The following is a 15,650-nucleotide window of genomic DNA, read 5'->3' as shown; positions in this document are numbered from 1 at the left end:
GTTGTTTTTACATATCAAGTTATCCCAAGGGAGTTTGACTTGTGCGCACTCCCCACTTCCCGGCGACGACGTAGACGGTAGTTAAAACGGAGGCCGCACAGGGGCAATGGCATGACGAGTGTCTGTCTACTAGGTGGAAGGTTCTGGTGCTGGGAGCAGAGATAGGCAGAGTCGAGGAATTTGATGCAGTCTTCAGGGCAGTGCACTAGTTGAGTTTCCTCTCTCACCCCCCCTGCAAGACAATGTGAACTTGCCTCAACTCCGGCATCGGGGCGGCAGGCTCAGCACCCTGGAACCTGGTTCTACCCAGGAGGCTGTCGAACCCTGCAATGGGATGCCTCACGCATTGGAGTGTAGTTGGAAAGCAAACGCATCAGGGGTCGGACAGCGGCTGCGTCCTATCGACCTGATCTCGATCTCTTCTGGCTTCCGGCTTCAAGGTCCGTAACAGAATGCCTTTCTTTGCCCGGGTGTGAGCACTGTAAAACTGCAGCAACCCGTCGAACCTAAACCAGCGTGACTTAAGGTGCCCGGTGTTCTTTCACCCAGGTACACATGGGAAGGTAAGCAAAGTTCCTATTTGGGATGGAAATTGGGTGGTTCAAGTAAGACGAAGGGGGTGAGCGGGCGCCGAGCATATTCCGTCATCCAGAAGTTTTTCCTTGCTGTGAGTCAACCCCGCCATAGCGAAGCGCTATAAAGCCAACCCCACCACACCTTAGATTTCGCAGCGTGGGGTCTTCCTGCTGGATAGCATCAGAAGACACGACTCTCCTTGTCCTGCCTACCTTTTCTTCCCTGACCAGCTTCCTCTTTTCACGATGACAGCCCCAAGAGACATCGAACGGAGTTCACTGGGAAGTGCCGTTTCGCACTCCCTCAGCGTGTCGCCCACCGCCGCCTTTCACTCTCCTCTCTCTTCAAGCCAAGGCGGCTTCCTGGCGGGGTCTCTTCCGCACCGGGCCGCGGCGGCCAAGCAGCTCAAGCCCTTCAGCACTGAGGACATCAAGATTCTGCTACTCGAGAACGTCAATCAGACGGGGCGGGATATCCTGAAGGCCCAGGGCTACCAGGTCGAATTCCTCAAGACCTCGCTGCCGGAAGACCAACTCATCGAGAAGATTAGGTAGGCCAGAACTTAGCCATCCGCTTTCGGAGCTGGGTTTCTTCCCCTGAAGCAAAGACTCGGGACCTACACATCCTGTCCTACGATTTGCTACTTGTACTTACGAACACCACACCTTTTATCCAATTGCGTGCAACATGCCTCCAATCTCATGATTGCTGGCTGAGCAAATAAAACCGCTCCGTTTCATCTCTACGCAGTCTCTTAAAAGGAGTCCGGTGCAAAAGAAGGGGGGGGGGGGGGGGGAAGAGGGTCAAGGACCGGAGCCACAAGCACCACTCAAGACAGAGACCCGGTCACAGGGCTGACGCTCAAGCAGGGACGTACATGTCATTGGCATCCGGTCAAAGACAAAGCTCACAGCCAAGGTGTTGCAAGAGGCGAAGAACCTGCTCGTCATCGGCTGCTTCTGCATTGGCACCAACCAAGTAGACCTGGACTATGCGGCCAAGCACGGCATCGCCGTCTTCAACTCGCCCTTCGCCAACTCGCGCAGCGTCGCCGAGCTGGTCATCGCCGAGATCATCTCGCTCGCACGCCAGCTGGGCGACCGGTCGCTCGAGATGCACCGCGGCACCTGGAACAAGGTGAGCTCCAAGTGCTGGGAGATCCGCGGCAAGACGCTCGGTATCGTCGGCTACGGCCACATCGGTTCGCAGCTATCGGTGCTGGCCGAGGCCATGGGCATGTCGGTCATCTACTACGACGTCCTGACCCTGATGGCCATCGGCACGGCTCGGCAGGTGCCGACGCTCGAGGCGCTGCTGGAGGAGGCCGACTTCGTCACGCTGCACGTGCCCGAGACGCCCGAGACCAAGAACATGATCTCGGCCGCGCAGTTCGAGCGCATGAAGACGGGCTCGTACCTCATCAACGCCAGCCGCGGCAGCGTGGTCGACATCCCCGCGCTGATCAAGGCGATGCGTTCGGGCAAGCTGGCCGGCGCGGCCCTGGACGTGTACCCGAACGAGCCGGCGGCCAACGGCGACTACTTTGTCAACGATCTCAACGCGTGGGCCGAGGACCTGCGCGGGCTTAGCAACATCATCCTGACGCCGCACATCGGCGGCAGCACCGAGGAGGCGCAGCGGGCCATCGGCATCGAGGTCGCCGAGGCGCTGGTGCGGTACATCAACCAGGGCATCACGGTGGCCAGCGTCAACCTGCCCGAGGTGACGATGCGCCAACTGACGCTCGACGAGCCGAACCACGCCCGCGTCATCTACATCCACCGCAACGTGCCCGGCGTGCTGCGCAGGGTCAACGAGATCCTGGCCGAGCACAACGTCGACAAGCAGATCTCAGACAGCAAAGGCGATGTAGCGTACATGATGGCCGACATTAGCGATGTCAAGGTTGAGGATATCAAGGAGATCCGCGACAGCTTGGATGCGCTCAACTCGCGCATTCTGACGCGGGTTCTGTACTAGAGGGTGGGGGGAGTTTTTTTGGGAAGGGACGATTGAGGTGATCTGGAAGTTCTGGAGTCCACGGAGAGATTTCAACATGGAGTGGGCTCACCATGTTCCTTCTCCTTTGTTTTATTTCTCTTCAACACACATACACCTCGGGCATTGGTTGGTCTTTTTTGTTGCCAAAGAACAAAACTATATGTGTAACGGTTACACAAAAATGATGGATGGTTCTCAGCACTTGCATAGGCAAAAGGGGGCATTACAGGACAAATACAGAGCAACACATACAGAAGACGATTGGTTTGGCAAACAGAGCATGTTCAAAAGAGCAGCGGCGTGCAGCGCAGTTGCTAGTTCTGGCTCTTCGCTGCACTAGTTAACCACATACGGAATACAGGACATCATGAGAGAGCCCCTGCTGCACCTGAAACACCAGCGGAATATTCCCCTGTCAAGGTGTTTATTCCAGGGGCTTGCCCAGCTTGCCCCGGGAGATTTTGAACAGGTTTCTTCTTCAAAGTCGGCCCGTCCTCCGCATCGCAGTGAAGACATGATATGGCGTCGAAACGATGACGCATCCAATACTTGAAGTTGGCGATGCGAATGTCCTGTTTCGACCTTGATCTGTTCTCCTGCGGTATCACTATTCAGTATCCACACTGGGGGCCGGGTGCTCGTTCGAGGTTTGTGATGTTGGGTTCCGTCACGCCTCTCCAGAGCACAGTGTGCAGGGGGTCATGGCATGAGTGGGATTGTGCTCCACCGTCCATCCAGCCTTGTTGGGTAAGGGATTGCAGTTGAACAGGGCCTGACCCCCAGCACGCCTTGGCCCCTATTCCAAGAGCCATCTCTGGGGGCTGCTGTTGTTCAGCTGGCTGGAGATACAAAGCTAGCCTGCAAACCTGCAAGCTACGGTGTCGAGAATACAAACAACGCGTACTCCGTCCAGTACAAGAACGTGAACGTTAGGTGCCTCGCGGTTCTTGCTGTGCTCTTTGGGATGGATGGCTTTCGGCAACTGCCCAACACGGTAGTTTTCTCTAAGCCAGGCCCATGTATTGGAAACAAATCCAAGTGAGTTGGTGGTGCACGAGCAAAGGATGCCTCGATGGATGGTCGGTTCGTTTCTTGCTATAGGTATGAGTAAAGGGTACTTTAAAAAGGCTGCACATAATACACACAACTGCATTCAAGGTGATTCTGGACATTCTTCACCCAACCATCTAGTATATCTGGTGTTGCAGTCCGCTGGCCAGTGCGCTATGAATATCTATTCCGTACTGTGGTAACCAACCCCAGAGTCCGTGCCCCGAGGTTGACCCCCCGGGCCTCTTACCGATTGTTAACGCCGTTGGCCGTTCCGCCTTGACTTCTCCTATCAACGCTCAACCTGCAGAGTAACTCTCCGTAGCGTGCATAACTGCATCGTACCCATGCACCTTTTTTTCTCGGCCCCCTGAACTCGAACGACGGCGTCCGCCGACACTTTCGCTCCGCGTTCGTTTACCTGCAGTAAGCACGCGTCTTCAACGTGCCCATACCAGCGAGCCACACCGTTTTCTCCAGTCGTTTGTCTCGAGTCGTTTGCCGTTGCCCACGCCTTCAACCAGCCAACAGGACAGCGAAGATCCCTTGGGCACCGCTCTTTCGGAACCTGATGAAGTGACCCGTTAGTTACCGTATTCTTCGCGAATGCCTTCTCTCACAGCAGCAGCCACTGCGCCCCATCTCACTGCACCCGTCCTCCTCTAACTGCTGCGCCGCTGGCCGACTGACCACGTGCAGCTCTTCTTCTCCTCGGATACAGCGCCGCGACCTTCTGCCGACCTGCCGCGACGAGGCCTGGCCTCCGAAGCTGTCAACACGCCGAAACCAACCTTGACCTCCACCGCCCCTCACCCGGCTTCACTGCCCCTAACCGTGTCCAATGTCGGAGAGCTATGATGTCGGTACCAGAGCGTGGCAGCCCGACCCGATTGAGGGCTGGGTTGCGTCCGAGGTTACCAAGAAGACAGTAGAAGGGTCAAAAGTCGTGCTCGAGTTCACGCTCGAAAATGGCGAGGTAGGCCGCCTCCTGGATTGCGGCTAAGAGCCCCGGCGCTGTCCCGCTGGCTAACCTCTCCCGTGGCTGCAGACCAAGACACTGGAGGTCTCTCTCGAGGCCCTCCAGTCCGGAAACGACCCGTCGCTGCCACCGTTGATGAATCCCACAATGCTCGAAGCCAGCGATGACCTGACCAACCTCTCCCATCTTAACGAGCCTGCCGGTAACGCGACCCCTCTTAACAACCTGCTCTGCTGCTGGGGAACAAGGCACTGACTATCTTCGCCGCAACCAGTCCTGCAGGCTATCCGCCTCCGATATGCCCAGAAAGAGATCTACACGTACTCCGGCATCGTGTTGATAGCAACCAATCCCTTCGCTCGGGTCGACTCTCTCTACGTCCCGGGCATGGTTCAAGTCTATGCCGGGAAGCAAAGAGCGACGCAAGCCCCGCATCTTTTTGCCATTGCGGAAGAGGCCTTCATGTATGGCTCTGCGCTGCCGGCGCGGCTCTGGACGTGCGGGTCAGGAGGGCAACGCTGACAATTTCCGCAGGGACATGTTGCGAGATGGGAAGAACCAAACCATTGTCGTGTCCGGCGAGTCCGGCGCCGGCAAGACCGTCAGCGCCAAGTACATTATGAGATACTTCGCGACTCGAGAATCGCCCGACAGCCCAGGGTCGAGGGCGAAGAAGGGGCCTGAGGCCATGAGCAAGACGGAGGAGGCTATTCTCGCGACCAACCCGATCATGGAAGCGTTCGGCAATGCGAAAACCACGAGAAACGACAACTCTTCACGTTTCGGCAAGTACATTGAAATCATGTTCGACAAGGGCACAAACATTATTGGTGCGAAGATTCGGACGTACTTGCTCGAGCGGTCAAGATTGGTCTTTCAGCCTCTTAAGGAGAGGAATTACCACATCTTTTACCAGCTGGTGGCCGGTGTGTCGGACAGGGAACGCCAGGAGCTGGGCCTACTGCCGGTCGAGCAGTTTGAGTATCTCAACCAGGGCAACACCCCAACCATTGATGGCGTTGACGACAAAGCCGAGTTTGTTGCCACCAAGCAGTCGCTCAAGACGATTGGTGTCAGCGAAGCGGACCAGGCTGAGATTTTCAAGCTGCTCGCAGGTCTGCTGCACCTGGGCAACATCAAGATCGGCGCGTCTCGCAATGACAGCGTGCTCTCTGCGACTGAGCCGTCTCTGGTGAAGGCTTGCGATATTCTCGGCATCGACGCCCCTGAATTCGCCAAATGGATTGTCAAGAAGCAGCTCATCACGCGCGGAGAGAAGATCACGTCCAATCTCACGCAGGCGCAGGCCATTGTCGTCAGGGACTCCGTTGCCAAGTTCATCTACTCCAGCCTCTTTGACTGGTTGGTGGAGATCATCAACCGGAGTCTTGCAACGGAGGATGTGCTCAACCGGGTGCACTCGTTCATTGGTGTCCTTGACATTTACGGTTTCGAGCACTTCGCCAAGAACTCGTTTGAGCAGTTCTGCATCAACTACGCCAACGAGAAGCTGCAGCAGGAGTTCAACCAGCACGTCTTCAAGCTCGAACAGGAAGAGTATCTCAGGGAACAAATCGACTGGACCTTCATTGACTTTGCCGACAACCAGCCCTGCATCGACCTTATCGAGGGCAAGCTCGGCATTCTCTCGCTGTTGGACGAGGAGTCGAGGCTGCCTATGGGCTCCGACGAGCAGTTCGTGACGAAGCTGCACCACAACTTTGGCTCCGACAAGCACAAGTTCTACAAGAAGCCCCGGTTTGGCAAGTCCTCGTTCACCGTCTGCCACTATGCCATCGACGTCACCTACGAGTCGGAGGGCTTCATCGAGAAGAACCGTGATACGGTTCCGGACGAGCACATGGCGGTCCTCAGGGCCTCCACCAACAAGTTCCTTGGTGCGGTGCTGGATGCGGCTTCGGCGGTGCGGGAGAAGGACGTCGCCTCGGCGAGCTCTAACGCCGTGAAGCCAGCTGCGGGACGGAAGATCGGTGTCGCTGTTAACCGCAAGCCGACACTCGGTGGCATCTTCAAGTCCTCGCTGATCGAGCTCATGAACACCATCAACAGCACCGACGTGCACTACATCCGGTGTATCAAGCCCAACGAGGCCAAGGAGGCGTGGAAGTTCGAGGGCCCGATGGTGTTGAACCAGCTCCGGGCCTGCGGTGTGTTGGAAACGGTCCGCATTAGCTGTGCGGGCTACCCCACGAGATGGACGTATGAGGAATTTGCCCTGCGCTACTACATGCTCGTGCCCTCGTCGCAGTGGACTTCGGAGATCAGGCAGATGGCGAATGCCATCCTGACCAAGGCCCTCGGCACCAGCAAGGGCAAGGGCCTGGACAAGTACCAGCTGGGTCTGACAAAGATCTTCTTCAGGGCCGGCATGCTGGCCTTCCTCGAGAACCTCCGGACCAACAGGCTGAACGAGTGCGCGATCATGATCCAGAAGAACCTGAGGGCCAAGTACTACCGAAAGAAGTACCTAGCCGCCCGGAACTCCATCATCGCATTCCAGGCCGCGGTACGAGCCCAGAAGGCTCGGAAGCAGGCGCAGGAGATGCGGACGATCAAGGCCGCAACCACCATCCAGAGGGTGTGGCGTGGTCAGAAGCAGAGGAAGCAGTTCTTGCGCATCAGGAACGACGTTATCCGCGCCCAGGCCGCCTTCAAGGGCTATCTGCGGCGCAAGGAGATCATGGAGACCCGGATGGGCAATGCTGCGCTCATCATCCAGCGGAGCTGGCGGTCGAGGAGGGCACTCCGGGCGTGGAGGAACTACCGCCGGAAGGTTATCATCGTGCAGAGCCTATGGCGCGGCAGGCGCGCTCGCAAGGAGTACAAGGTCATCCGCGCCGAGGCGCGCGATCTCAAGCAGATCTCCTACAAGCTGGAGAACAAGGTGGTCGAGTTGACCCAGTCGCTGGGCACCATGAAGGCGCAGAACAAGGAGCTCAAGACCCAGGTAGAGAACTACGAAGGCCAGGTCGCCATATGGAGGAACCGGCACAACGCTCTCGAGGCCCGGGCAAAGGAGCTGCAGACCGAGGCCAACCAGGCCGGCATCGCTGCTGCCCGTCTCGAGGCCATGGAGGCCGAGATGAAGAAGCTGCAAGCGAACTTCGAGGAGTCGGTGGCCAACGTCAAGAGGATGCAGGACGAAGAGCGGCAGCTCCGGGACTCTCTGCGTGCTACGAGCTCGGAACTCGAGGCTGCGCGTCAGGAGAGCCAGCGCCACGAGGCCGAGAAGAACTCGCTCCGGCAACAGTTGCTCGAGCTTCAGGAAGCGCTCGAGCAGGCCAGGCGGAACGCCCCCGTCAACGGCGAGCTCATCAACGGCCACACGCCCGCCACTGCCCCGTCCGGCCTCATCAACTTGGTGTCGGCTAAGAAGCCCAAGCGGCGCAGCGCGGGGGCCGAGGTCCGTGAACTGGATAGGTACAGCATGGCCTACAACCCCCGTCCCGTGTCCATGGCTGTGCCCGGCATGAGCAGCCAGACCACGCTGTCCGGCTCGACGTTCATCCCTGGCGTGGACAACATCGAGCTGGAGCTCGAGGCCCTGCTCTCCGACGAGCAGGGCCTCAACGAGGAGGTTACCATGGGTCTCATCCGCAACTTGAAGATCCCCTCGCCGGCCAGCAACCCGCCGCCATCGGACAAGGAGGTCCTGTTCCCGTCGTACCTCATCAACTTGGTCACGTCGGAAATGTGGAACAACGGGTTCGTCAAGGAGTCGGAGCGCTTCCTCGCCAACGTCATGCAGTCGATCCAGCAAGAGGTCATGCAGCAGGAGGGCGATGAGGCCATCAACCCCGGCGCCTTCTGGCTCTCCAACGTTCATGAGATGCTCTCGTTCGTCTTCCTGGCCGAGGACTGGTATGAGGCTCAGAAGTCGGACAACTACGAGTACGACCGCCTGCTCGAGATCGTCAAGCACGACCTTGAGAGCCTCGAATTCAACATCTACCACACGTGGATGAAGGTGCTCAAGCGGAAGCTGAACAAGATGATCATCCCGGCCATCATCGAGTCGCAGTCGCTCCCGGGCTTTGTCACGAACGAGAACAACAGGTTCCTCGGCAAGCTCCTGCCGGGCAGCAACCAGCCGGCGTACAGCATGGATAACCTGCTCTCGATGCTCAACAGCGTCTTCCGCGCCATGAAGGCCTACTACCTCGAGGACTCAATCATCACGCAGACAATCACGGAGCTGCTCCGTCTGGTGGGCGTGACCGCCTTCAACGACTTGCTCATGCGCCGGAACTTCCTCTCGTGGAAGCGTGGCCTGCAGATCAACTACAACATCACCCGTATCGAGGAGTGGTGCAAGAGCCACGACATGCCGGAGGGCACCCTCCAGCTTGAGCACCTGATGGTGAGTGATTCTTCTCTCGCATGATTGTTGAGATGGATGGCGGTGCTGACTTGATCCCAGCAAGCGACGAAGCTTTTGCAGCTCAAGAAGGCGACGCTGAACGATATCGAGATTATCCAGGACATCTGCTGGATGTGAGTGATCCCTGTGAGCTAGCCGGCCCTGGTGAATCTGTCTGACCCGCTTTGCTCGCTACCAGGCTCTCGCCCAACCAGATTCAGAAACTGTTGAACCAGTACCTTGTGGCCGACTACGAGCAGCCCATCAATGGCGAGATCATGAAGGCGGTCGCCTCGCGTGTGACGGAGAAGAGCGATGTCCTGCTCCTTCCGGCTGTCGATATGGACGACAGCGGACCGTACGAGATCGCCGAGCCCAGGGTGATCACCGCCCTGGAGACTTACACCCCATCCTGTAAGCCTATCTTCCCCCAAGCCCACTTCCCTTCGTCCATCAGCCCTGAAAATTTTCCAAGACTAACCTCGCGATTACCCCTAGGGCTCCAAACCCCGCGGCTGAAGCGTCTCGCGGAGATTGTCTCGCAGCAGGCCATCGCCCAGCAAGAGAAGCTCGAGTACGGCTCCCAGGCCGGCGAGGGCGACGAGGACGAGGAGTACGAAGGCCAGAGCACAAACGACACGACCGTGGTCGACCAGGACGAGCAGCAGCAGCGACCCGCGTCGGTCGTGGCGGGCGCCGCCTAGGCGGCGGCGGCTGTCGTCGCGCAACCCGGCCCGCGCTCGCTCTTGCCTGCCGGTGTGCGGCCGCTGTCGCTCCCGAGACAGGGGCCCGCTTCGGTGCTGCTCGGTCCGTGGAAAGATGGGGGCGGCGGTGGTAATGACCGGGGTGAGGAAGATCCCATTGCGATGGGATACCGGTTGGTGAGAAACAGGAGTGGGAGTGAAAGTGAGTGAGCAGCGCAGAAGCAAGCAGTTGACAGCCAACAACAGGTGGTTGGTTGTATCTGCGGGAAGGTACTTTGGAACGGAGGTACTTTGGAACGGTCTGTGTTGCTTGTTCCAGGATATCGATCATCCTGGGATGGCAATGTGCTATTGTTGGTTTGGGGATATCTGAAATCCTTTGCTGCCTTGCTTTCTTTTTCCCCCTTCCTCACGCGGTGCAATACCCGCACGTCTCACTTTGCTTTTTCGCGTGCATAGTCCGTAACAATGGCCGGATTCAGCCTCGTTGTCTGGGAGGCTGGATTGGAGGGAGAGCAGGGAGATACCGAAGTATCTGGCTATGGTCATGTTTACTTACGTACATGTATGAAGTTGTAGAGGTAGAGGAGAAGGTGGAACGTGGTGGCACGCAGTACAGGATAGAGAGCATGAAGACGCAGCAGCACACGGTCCTTGCCTCCTTGCCGCAGGGGGCTGAGCGAGATGGCCTGGGGGTGTGCGCTTCATGTAGAGGAGAGGAGTTGAGCCGACTCCAAGAGAAAGAGGAGACAGCGCATGAACGATTCACTCTGTATCAGACAGATTTGGTTCCATGCATCCATGAAATGGGATGCACTAATGATTGGACGCCGTGATGTTCGTGCTCCGTGGTGATGGCCTGTTGAACTCTGCCTTTGCACAGTGGGGATTTCCAATCTTCGCACATACTCCTTGCCAAAACGCCAAAAACTTCAAATATTTTTGGGCGGAAACAGAACAGCCACTTATAACCACGAGCTTCATCATAACTACGCTAGTTCAGGAACCACAACCGGTACCAAGCTCGAAGCCAGAATCCCCGAAGACTAAAAGCACACTGGAGAAAATATTGGTCTACCAGAATCTGCCAGTGAGCCGAGAATATGTCGCGCACCTTACCCAACATCATCATCACAGGCACGCCGGGCACCGGCAAGACCAGTCACTGTGAGCTTCTCGCCGAGCGCACGGGGCTCAAGCACCTCTCGATCAACGACGTGGTCAAGGACCGTGAGTGCCATGAGGGGTGGGACGATGAGTACCAGAGTTGGATTGTGGATGAGGACAAGGTGAGTCTTTTTTCTCTTTTGTTCTTTTTCTTTTTTTTTTTTTTTCTTTTTTTTTTCTTTTTTTTTTCTTTATTCCCCTTATGTAATTTCACTTTCTTTTCACTTTCCTTACCCCTTTTACTTCATTTCGACTACGTGCATATGAACAAAGGCTGACATAGATGAAACTACAGCTCCTCGATGCCATCGAGGACGAGGTCAAGCAGGGCGGTTACATAATAGACTGGCATGCGTGCGATCTGTTCCCCAAAAGCTGGATCGATTTGGTGGTAGTGCTGCGGGTGGATACGGCGACGCTGTATGACCGTCTCACGGCCAGGTGAGTCACACCGGTTGTTGTTCTCCTGATCCCCCCTTTCCATCTTATTCAATTATTGTATGCAATAATGAGAGGAGCCAAGAAAAGAACGACTGATATGCGGGGCCAGGAAATACCCCGAGGTCAAACTTCAGGAGAACATCGACTCGGAGATCATGGATGTGCTGTTGCAGGAGGCAAAGGAGTCGTACGACGAGGAGATCGTCGTGGAGTTGCAGAGCGTGACGGCGGAGGAGATGGAGAGCAATGTCGAGCGCATCGAGCAGTGGCTGGAGCAGTGGAAGAAGAACAATGCCACATAGCACCTATATAAGCGGTGAAGCCCCGAATCTATGAGATATGACATGCCATGACCGCTTGACCTTTGACTGCGGTATCTCATAGGCAGTGAGCGGACTTTGTCAAGCTGCTGGTTACGAGGGTTGGTAATTTCACCTAAACATGCAACAACAGAGGCTTTTGCCATCAGCGGGGCTCCTCAAAACACTGTTTCGGAGATCACTGCTGTAAAAGATACAAGCCCCAACTGTAAACACTCATCAATAGCAGCTCTCCCAAGAGAGAAGAGACAAACAAGAAACTCAAAATGACGACCCCGACGGCAGCCCGACCCATTGTCAACTTCATCACCGGCAACGCCAACAAGCTGGGCGAAGTCAAGGCGATTCTGGAGCCGGCCATCCAAGTCGAGAGCCGGTCGCTCGACCTGATCGAGATCCAGGGGACTCTCGAGGAGGTAACGCTCGACAAGTGCCGGCGGGCTGCCGACCTGGTAAGTACATAAGAACGCAGCACACCACGGCATCCCCTCAAAGTCATTCAAAGTCCAAAACTAACCACTAACCATCTTCCTCTCTTCCCCCCGACCAAAACAGATCGGAGGCCCCGTTCTGGTGGAAGACACATGCCTGTGCTTCAACGCGCTGAACGGCCTGCCGGGGCCGTACATGTAAGCGGAACCGCACCCTCCACCGCTTCACCCGTTCACCCATGCCTGGCCGTTATTTTATCAGCCTCCCCTCCGACATGACTCTATAGCACCCAGCCTTTCTGACCGAAACAACCCCTTGCTGACCCATAAAAACCCCAGAAAATGGTTCATGAAATCCATCGGCCACGCGGGCCTCAACAACCTGCTGGCGGCCTACGAGGACAAGTCGGCCCGGGCCGTCTGCACGTTCGCCTACTCGGCCGGGCCGGGCCACGAGCCGATCCTCTTCCAGGGGATCACGGAGGGGAAGATCGTGCCGGCGAGGGGGGCCGGGAATTTCGGTATGTTTTGCTGCCGTTCAGGGTTCCTGATCGAAATGTGCTCGTTGCCAGAGGTTCAAGGGGGGTGGTGAGCTGACCGAGAGCCGGGCTGTCAGGCTGGGATCCGGTGTTTGAGTACGAGGGCAAGACGTGAGTCAATTCTTTCCATCCCAGGCGAGACGTAGGAGGGTCGTGAACGGCTTTTCGTAATCTAACCAGTGAGGGCAGTTATGCCGAGATGGACAAGGCCGAAAAGAACAAGATTTCGCACCGCGGGCGGGCGCTGGCAAAACTCCAGGAATGGTTTGCGAAGCAAATGACGGCTTGAAAATGCGCTGCGAGAGGGTATAGACTAAGACACGAATGATAAACCGCTGATACTAGGAGGGACGCCACTGGCTGCCTCCCCCCATCTACCTATCCCTCCATGCCGGGTGCTCGCTGTGAAACACAAACGATTCTATCAAAAAATACATCGTAGGTCAAATACAGCACCGGCCGCGACGCTGCGATATCACCCCGTTGCTTCCGTGTCCGTCCGTAGCCTGTGGCCGTCATCGTCAGCACATCCGCAACCTGCAGCAGAGTGGAAACTCTTCAGGAGAGACAAACCTTAACAGCTCAAACTCTCGGTATGCCTTCAGATACCTATTCCCTCGACGATACTGCCTCAGCGCCAGATCGGGTAAGGGGTGCACAAACGTCTTCCCAACGAGGCGCAAGATGGACGACGAGTCATGGAAGGAAGGGTCAAAGACCAGCAGTTGCTTGGAGCCGTTCTTGAGCTTCTCGAAGCCAATGATGGTCAGGGAATGGCCTGGCGTGCCCCAGGGATGTCAGCTGGAAGACTATATGAAGCGAATCTTAAGTGGCGTACCCGCGTGCTGGAAGTAGATCGGCGGTAGCTTTGTCCTGCGGATGCGCTGCGTGGGATCCTCGACTCCGGACTGGAAATAGTTCTCGACGTAATCCATGAGCTGCGCTTCGCTCTTGGCAGGCTCTGTGTCCTTGATTGCGAGGGGCTCGCAGGGAATTTCTAACAGACAAAACACCGCTAATGCCTGGCGAAATTATTGGTCAGCGATGTGGGTGGGATGCGAGTAAGATTGCGCAAGGCTGGTGTACCTCGGGCGTGCCGATGTATTTTCTGGTTCCCCTGATCCCGCCCGTCTCAATACGGCCTTCGGCGTTGATGCCGCGGTCCCACGCGGTCTCAATGTCCTCCTGAATCTGGAAGATGGATGGAATGACGCCCCGGAAGTGGGTGTGACCTTTGAACTTGGTGTGGATGATGAACGAGCACATCATTTGAATATTGCGGTAGCCGCAAAACCCTCCTGTGGCTGTCTGTTAACTGCCGAGCCAGAGCTAGGCTGGGGTCGCCCGGCAGTGGCGGACACATACCCTCGCGCTTGATCTTGGAGACATGCTGCACGCATGGGTGGCAGAGATAGGCGTACTTTGTGGACGAGCTCTGCTCCAGGAGCTGGGCCAGGACCGGGATGACTCCTAGTAATGCTTGTTTAGCAGCCAGCCCATCCGAGACGGGCGGGCTCCTTCCTAAGTGACCCACCCTGAGACGTGACTTGACCGTGTTTCCTCAGCAGGGTAACTAGCCAATCCGGCATACGCTCTTCATGCGCATATTTTCCAAGTTGTGCTTTCTGCAAGGTAGTCAGCCGGGTGTCCAGCAGCCTCGACGGGACGACACTCTATCGGAGGCTGCTTACACCAAGCCGCCTGCCGCGTATGGAATACGGACTCGTGGGCTTCTTCTCATCCTGCAGGCTCTTTGCATGCGAAACAACGTTTGTCGAAGAGGACCCCGGCATCTTAAGCAGCCGCCTCCACGCCGAGATGGCCTTGGATTGGGAAGAGTTTTCCACCGAGGCCAGATCGGACTGCCCTTGCCTCTGTGCCTCGCGTTGAGCCCTTGACGGCCCGGAAAGCGGGAGCTGGGCTTGCGAGTCCGGCTCTGGAGCTGGCGTGGATTCTTTAAGGAGGTGCTCGCTCGATTGCTCAGCGTGGAGCTCAATATGATAGTCTAGCTCCTGGAGAGCCAGAAGCTCCCCGCAACCCTCGATCGGGCACTCGGCATACGGGGCGTCCTCAGCATTGTCGGCACTTGCGGATGCTCGGTAACTATTCTCTTCTTTCACACCTAACGGCAGGTCGTCCTCAGCGTGCAGGGTCTCCATGTGCTAGGTTACGGATTAGACAATGGGAGGTGGAGTCGAGGCCCGACTACAAACGTCGATCACAGACTCACCAACAGCATTTGATACTCCCCTGCCTCGTTGGTCCAACCACAGAAAGGGCAGACCATCGCCTGGTCCTCGCGCATTTTTTTGACCTTGGACCTGGAAACCTGGGTCACCTCTCTTTGAACGAAGCTGGTCTAGTCAAGCGCCAAGCAACGCGAGGCCTCAATGCACAGCACCGATAGTCGAGCGTCGCGGTCATGCTAGGAATCGGAAATGTCGCTGTTGCTGCGTTGCCGTGTCCCGTGCTGGCTGAGCAAGCTCATGGCGCGAAGTTGCGGGCAGGGAAACAGCAGTCGCGATGGAGGAACTTGGCCGAGCGCATGTACTGCTTGCCCTTTCCGGCGTGGCCGAGGGCGCGGTCGGTCACTTGACCTTGGCCGGCGAGTATGCGGTTTTAGCATCAACCCCCGCAGCAGACGAGGGTTTGCATGAAAGGAAGGGTGGATGGCTTATGCTTGTTCTCATAGCTACTCATCTCTGCTCCCTCCGGCGACTGTTGACGCCGACAAAGAGCGGGCAGCAGGTTCCTGATACGGGAAAGGAAGTCACAGAGTTCTCAGAGTCTCTCAACTGGGATGGTGGAGGGCGACGGCGGTATTCACAGAATAATACCGCCGACAAGACAGAAGCAACCCTAGCTTATCGGGGTTTGGTGTCAACATCTAAGGTAGGTAGTTACTCAACAAACCCTTAGAGGGTCGTCGTTAAAGAGGTCCCGCCAAGACTAATTTCGGAACCTACCGCTTACAAGTATTTACAAATCGCCAAGGCCACGACGACTTCGAGCAATATCAATAACGAAGAATCGCAAAGACTCGTAGCAACAACTTCGCGAA

General features: G+C 56.7%; 5 protein-coding genes across 5 annotated transcripts; 4 read left to right on the top strand and 1 right to left on the bottom strand.

Moving 5' to 3' along the window:
- Positions 1-717: 717 nt before the first annotated feature.
- THITE_2093818 (uncharacterized protein) lies at positions 718-2,863 on the top strand. The gene is made up of 2 exons (XM_003649106.1): positions 718-1,126; positions 1,446-2,863. Exons 1-2 carry the CDS (start codon positions 822-824, stop codon positions 2,554-2,556), a joined length of 1,416 nt encoding a protein of 471 aa, XP_003649154.1. The 5' UTR covers positions 718-821; the 3' UTR covers positions 2,557-2,863.
- Positions 2,864-4,177: 1,314 nt separating this feature from the next.
- THITE_2107467 (uncharacterized protein) lies at positions 4,178-9,973 on the top strand. Its single transcript, XM_003649105.1, has 8 exons — positions 4,178-4,210; positions 4,327-4,603; positions 4,676-4,808; positions 4,881-5,070; positions 5,141-8,987; positions 9,048-9,121; positions 9,187-9,401; positions 9,486-9,973. The coding sequence occupies exons 2-8, from the start codon at positions 4,469-4,471 to the stop codon at positions 9,689-9,691; spliced, it is 4,800 nt and encodes a 1,599-aa protein (XP_003649153.1). The 5' UTR covers positions 4,178-4,210; positions 4,327-4,468; the 3' UTR covers positions 9,692-9,973.
- A 644-nt stretch (positions 9,974-10,617) lies between these two features.
- On the top strand, positions 10,618-11,775 carry THITE_2107461 (uncharacterized protein). Its single transcript, XM_003649104.1, has 3 exons — positions 10,618-10,980; positions 11,154-11,299; positions 11,409-11,775. The coding sequence occupies exons 1-3, from the start codon at positions 10,795-10,797 to the stop codon at positions 11,599-11,601; spliced, it is 525 nt and encodes a 174-aa protein (XP_003649152.1). The 5' UTR covers positions 10,618-10,794; the 3' UTR covers positions 11,602-11,775.
- A 110-nt stretch (positions 11,776-11,885) lies between these two features.
- Positions 11,886-12,878, top strand: THITE_2141037 (uncharacterized protein; the record flags this gene model as incomplete). The annotated part of the gene is made up of 5 exons (XM_003649103.1): positions 11,886-12,071; positions 12,175-12,248; positions 12,390-12,571; positions 12,667-12,700; positions 12,779-12,878. 5 exons carry the CDS (start codon positions 11,886-11,888, stop codon positions 12,876-12,878), a joined length of 576 nt encoding a protein of 191 aa, XP_003649151.1.
- THITE_2107457 (uncharacterized protein) lies at positions 12,856-15,003 on the bottom strand. Its single transcript, XM_003649102.1, has 8 exons — positions 14,820-15,003; positions 14,281-14,751; positions 14,124-14,214; positions 13,955-14,059; positions 13,676-13,887; positions 13,428-13,611; positions 13,163-13,367; positions 12,856-13,095 (listed from the first exon to the last, which is right to left on the bottom strand). The coding sequence occupies exons 1-8, from the start codon at positions 14,892-14,894 to the stop codon at positions 13,065-13,067; spliced, it is 1,374 nt and encodes a 457-aa protein (XP_003649150.1). The 5' UTR covers positions 14,895-15,003; the 3' UTR covers positions 12,856-13,064.
- Between the last annotated feature and the right edge of the window lie 647 nt (positions 15,004-15,650).

Source organism: Thermothielavioides terrestris, chromosome 1 (assembly GCF_000226115.1).
Source record: "Thermothielavioides terrestris NRRL 8126 chromosome 1, complete sequence".
Classification (NCBI taxonomy): domain Eukaryota; kingdom Fungi; phylum Ascomycota; class Sordariomycetes; order Sordariales; family Chaetomiaceae; genus Thermothielavioides; species Thermothielavioides terrestris.
This window is presented reverse-complemented; position numbering and strand designations above follow the sequence as displayed.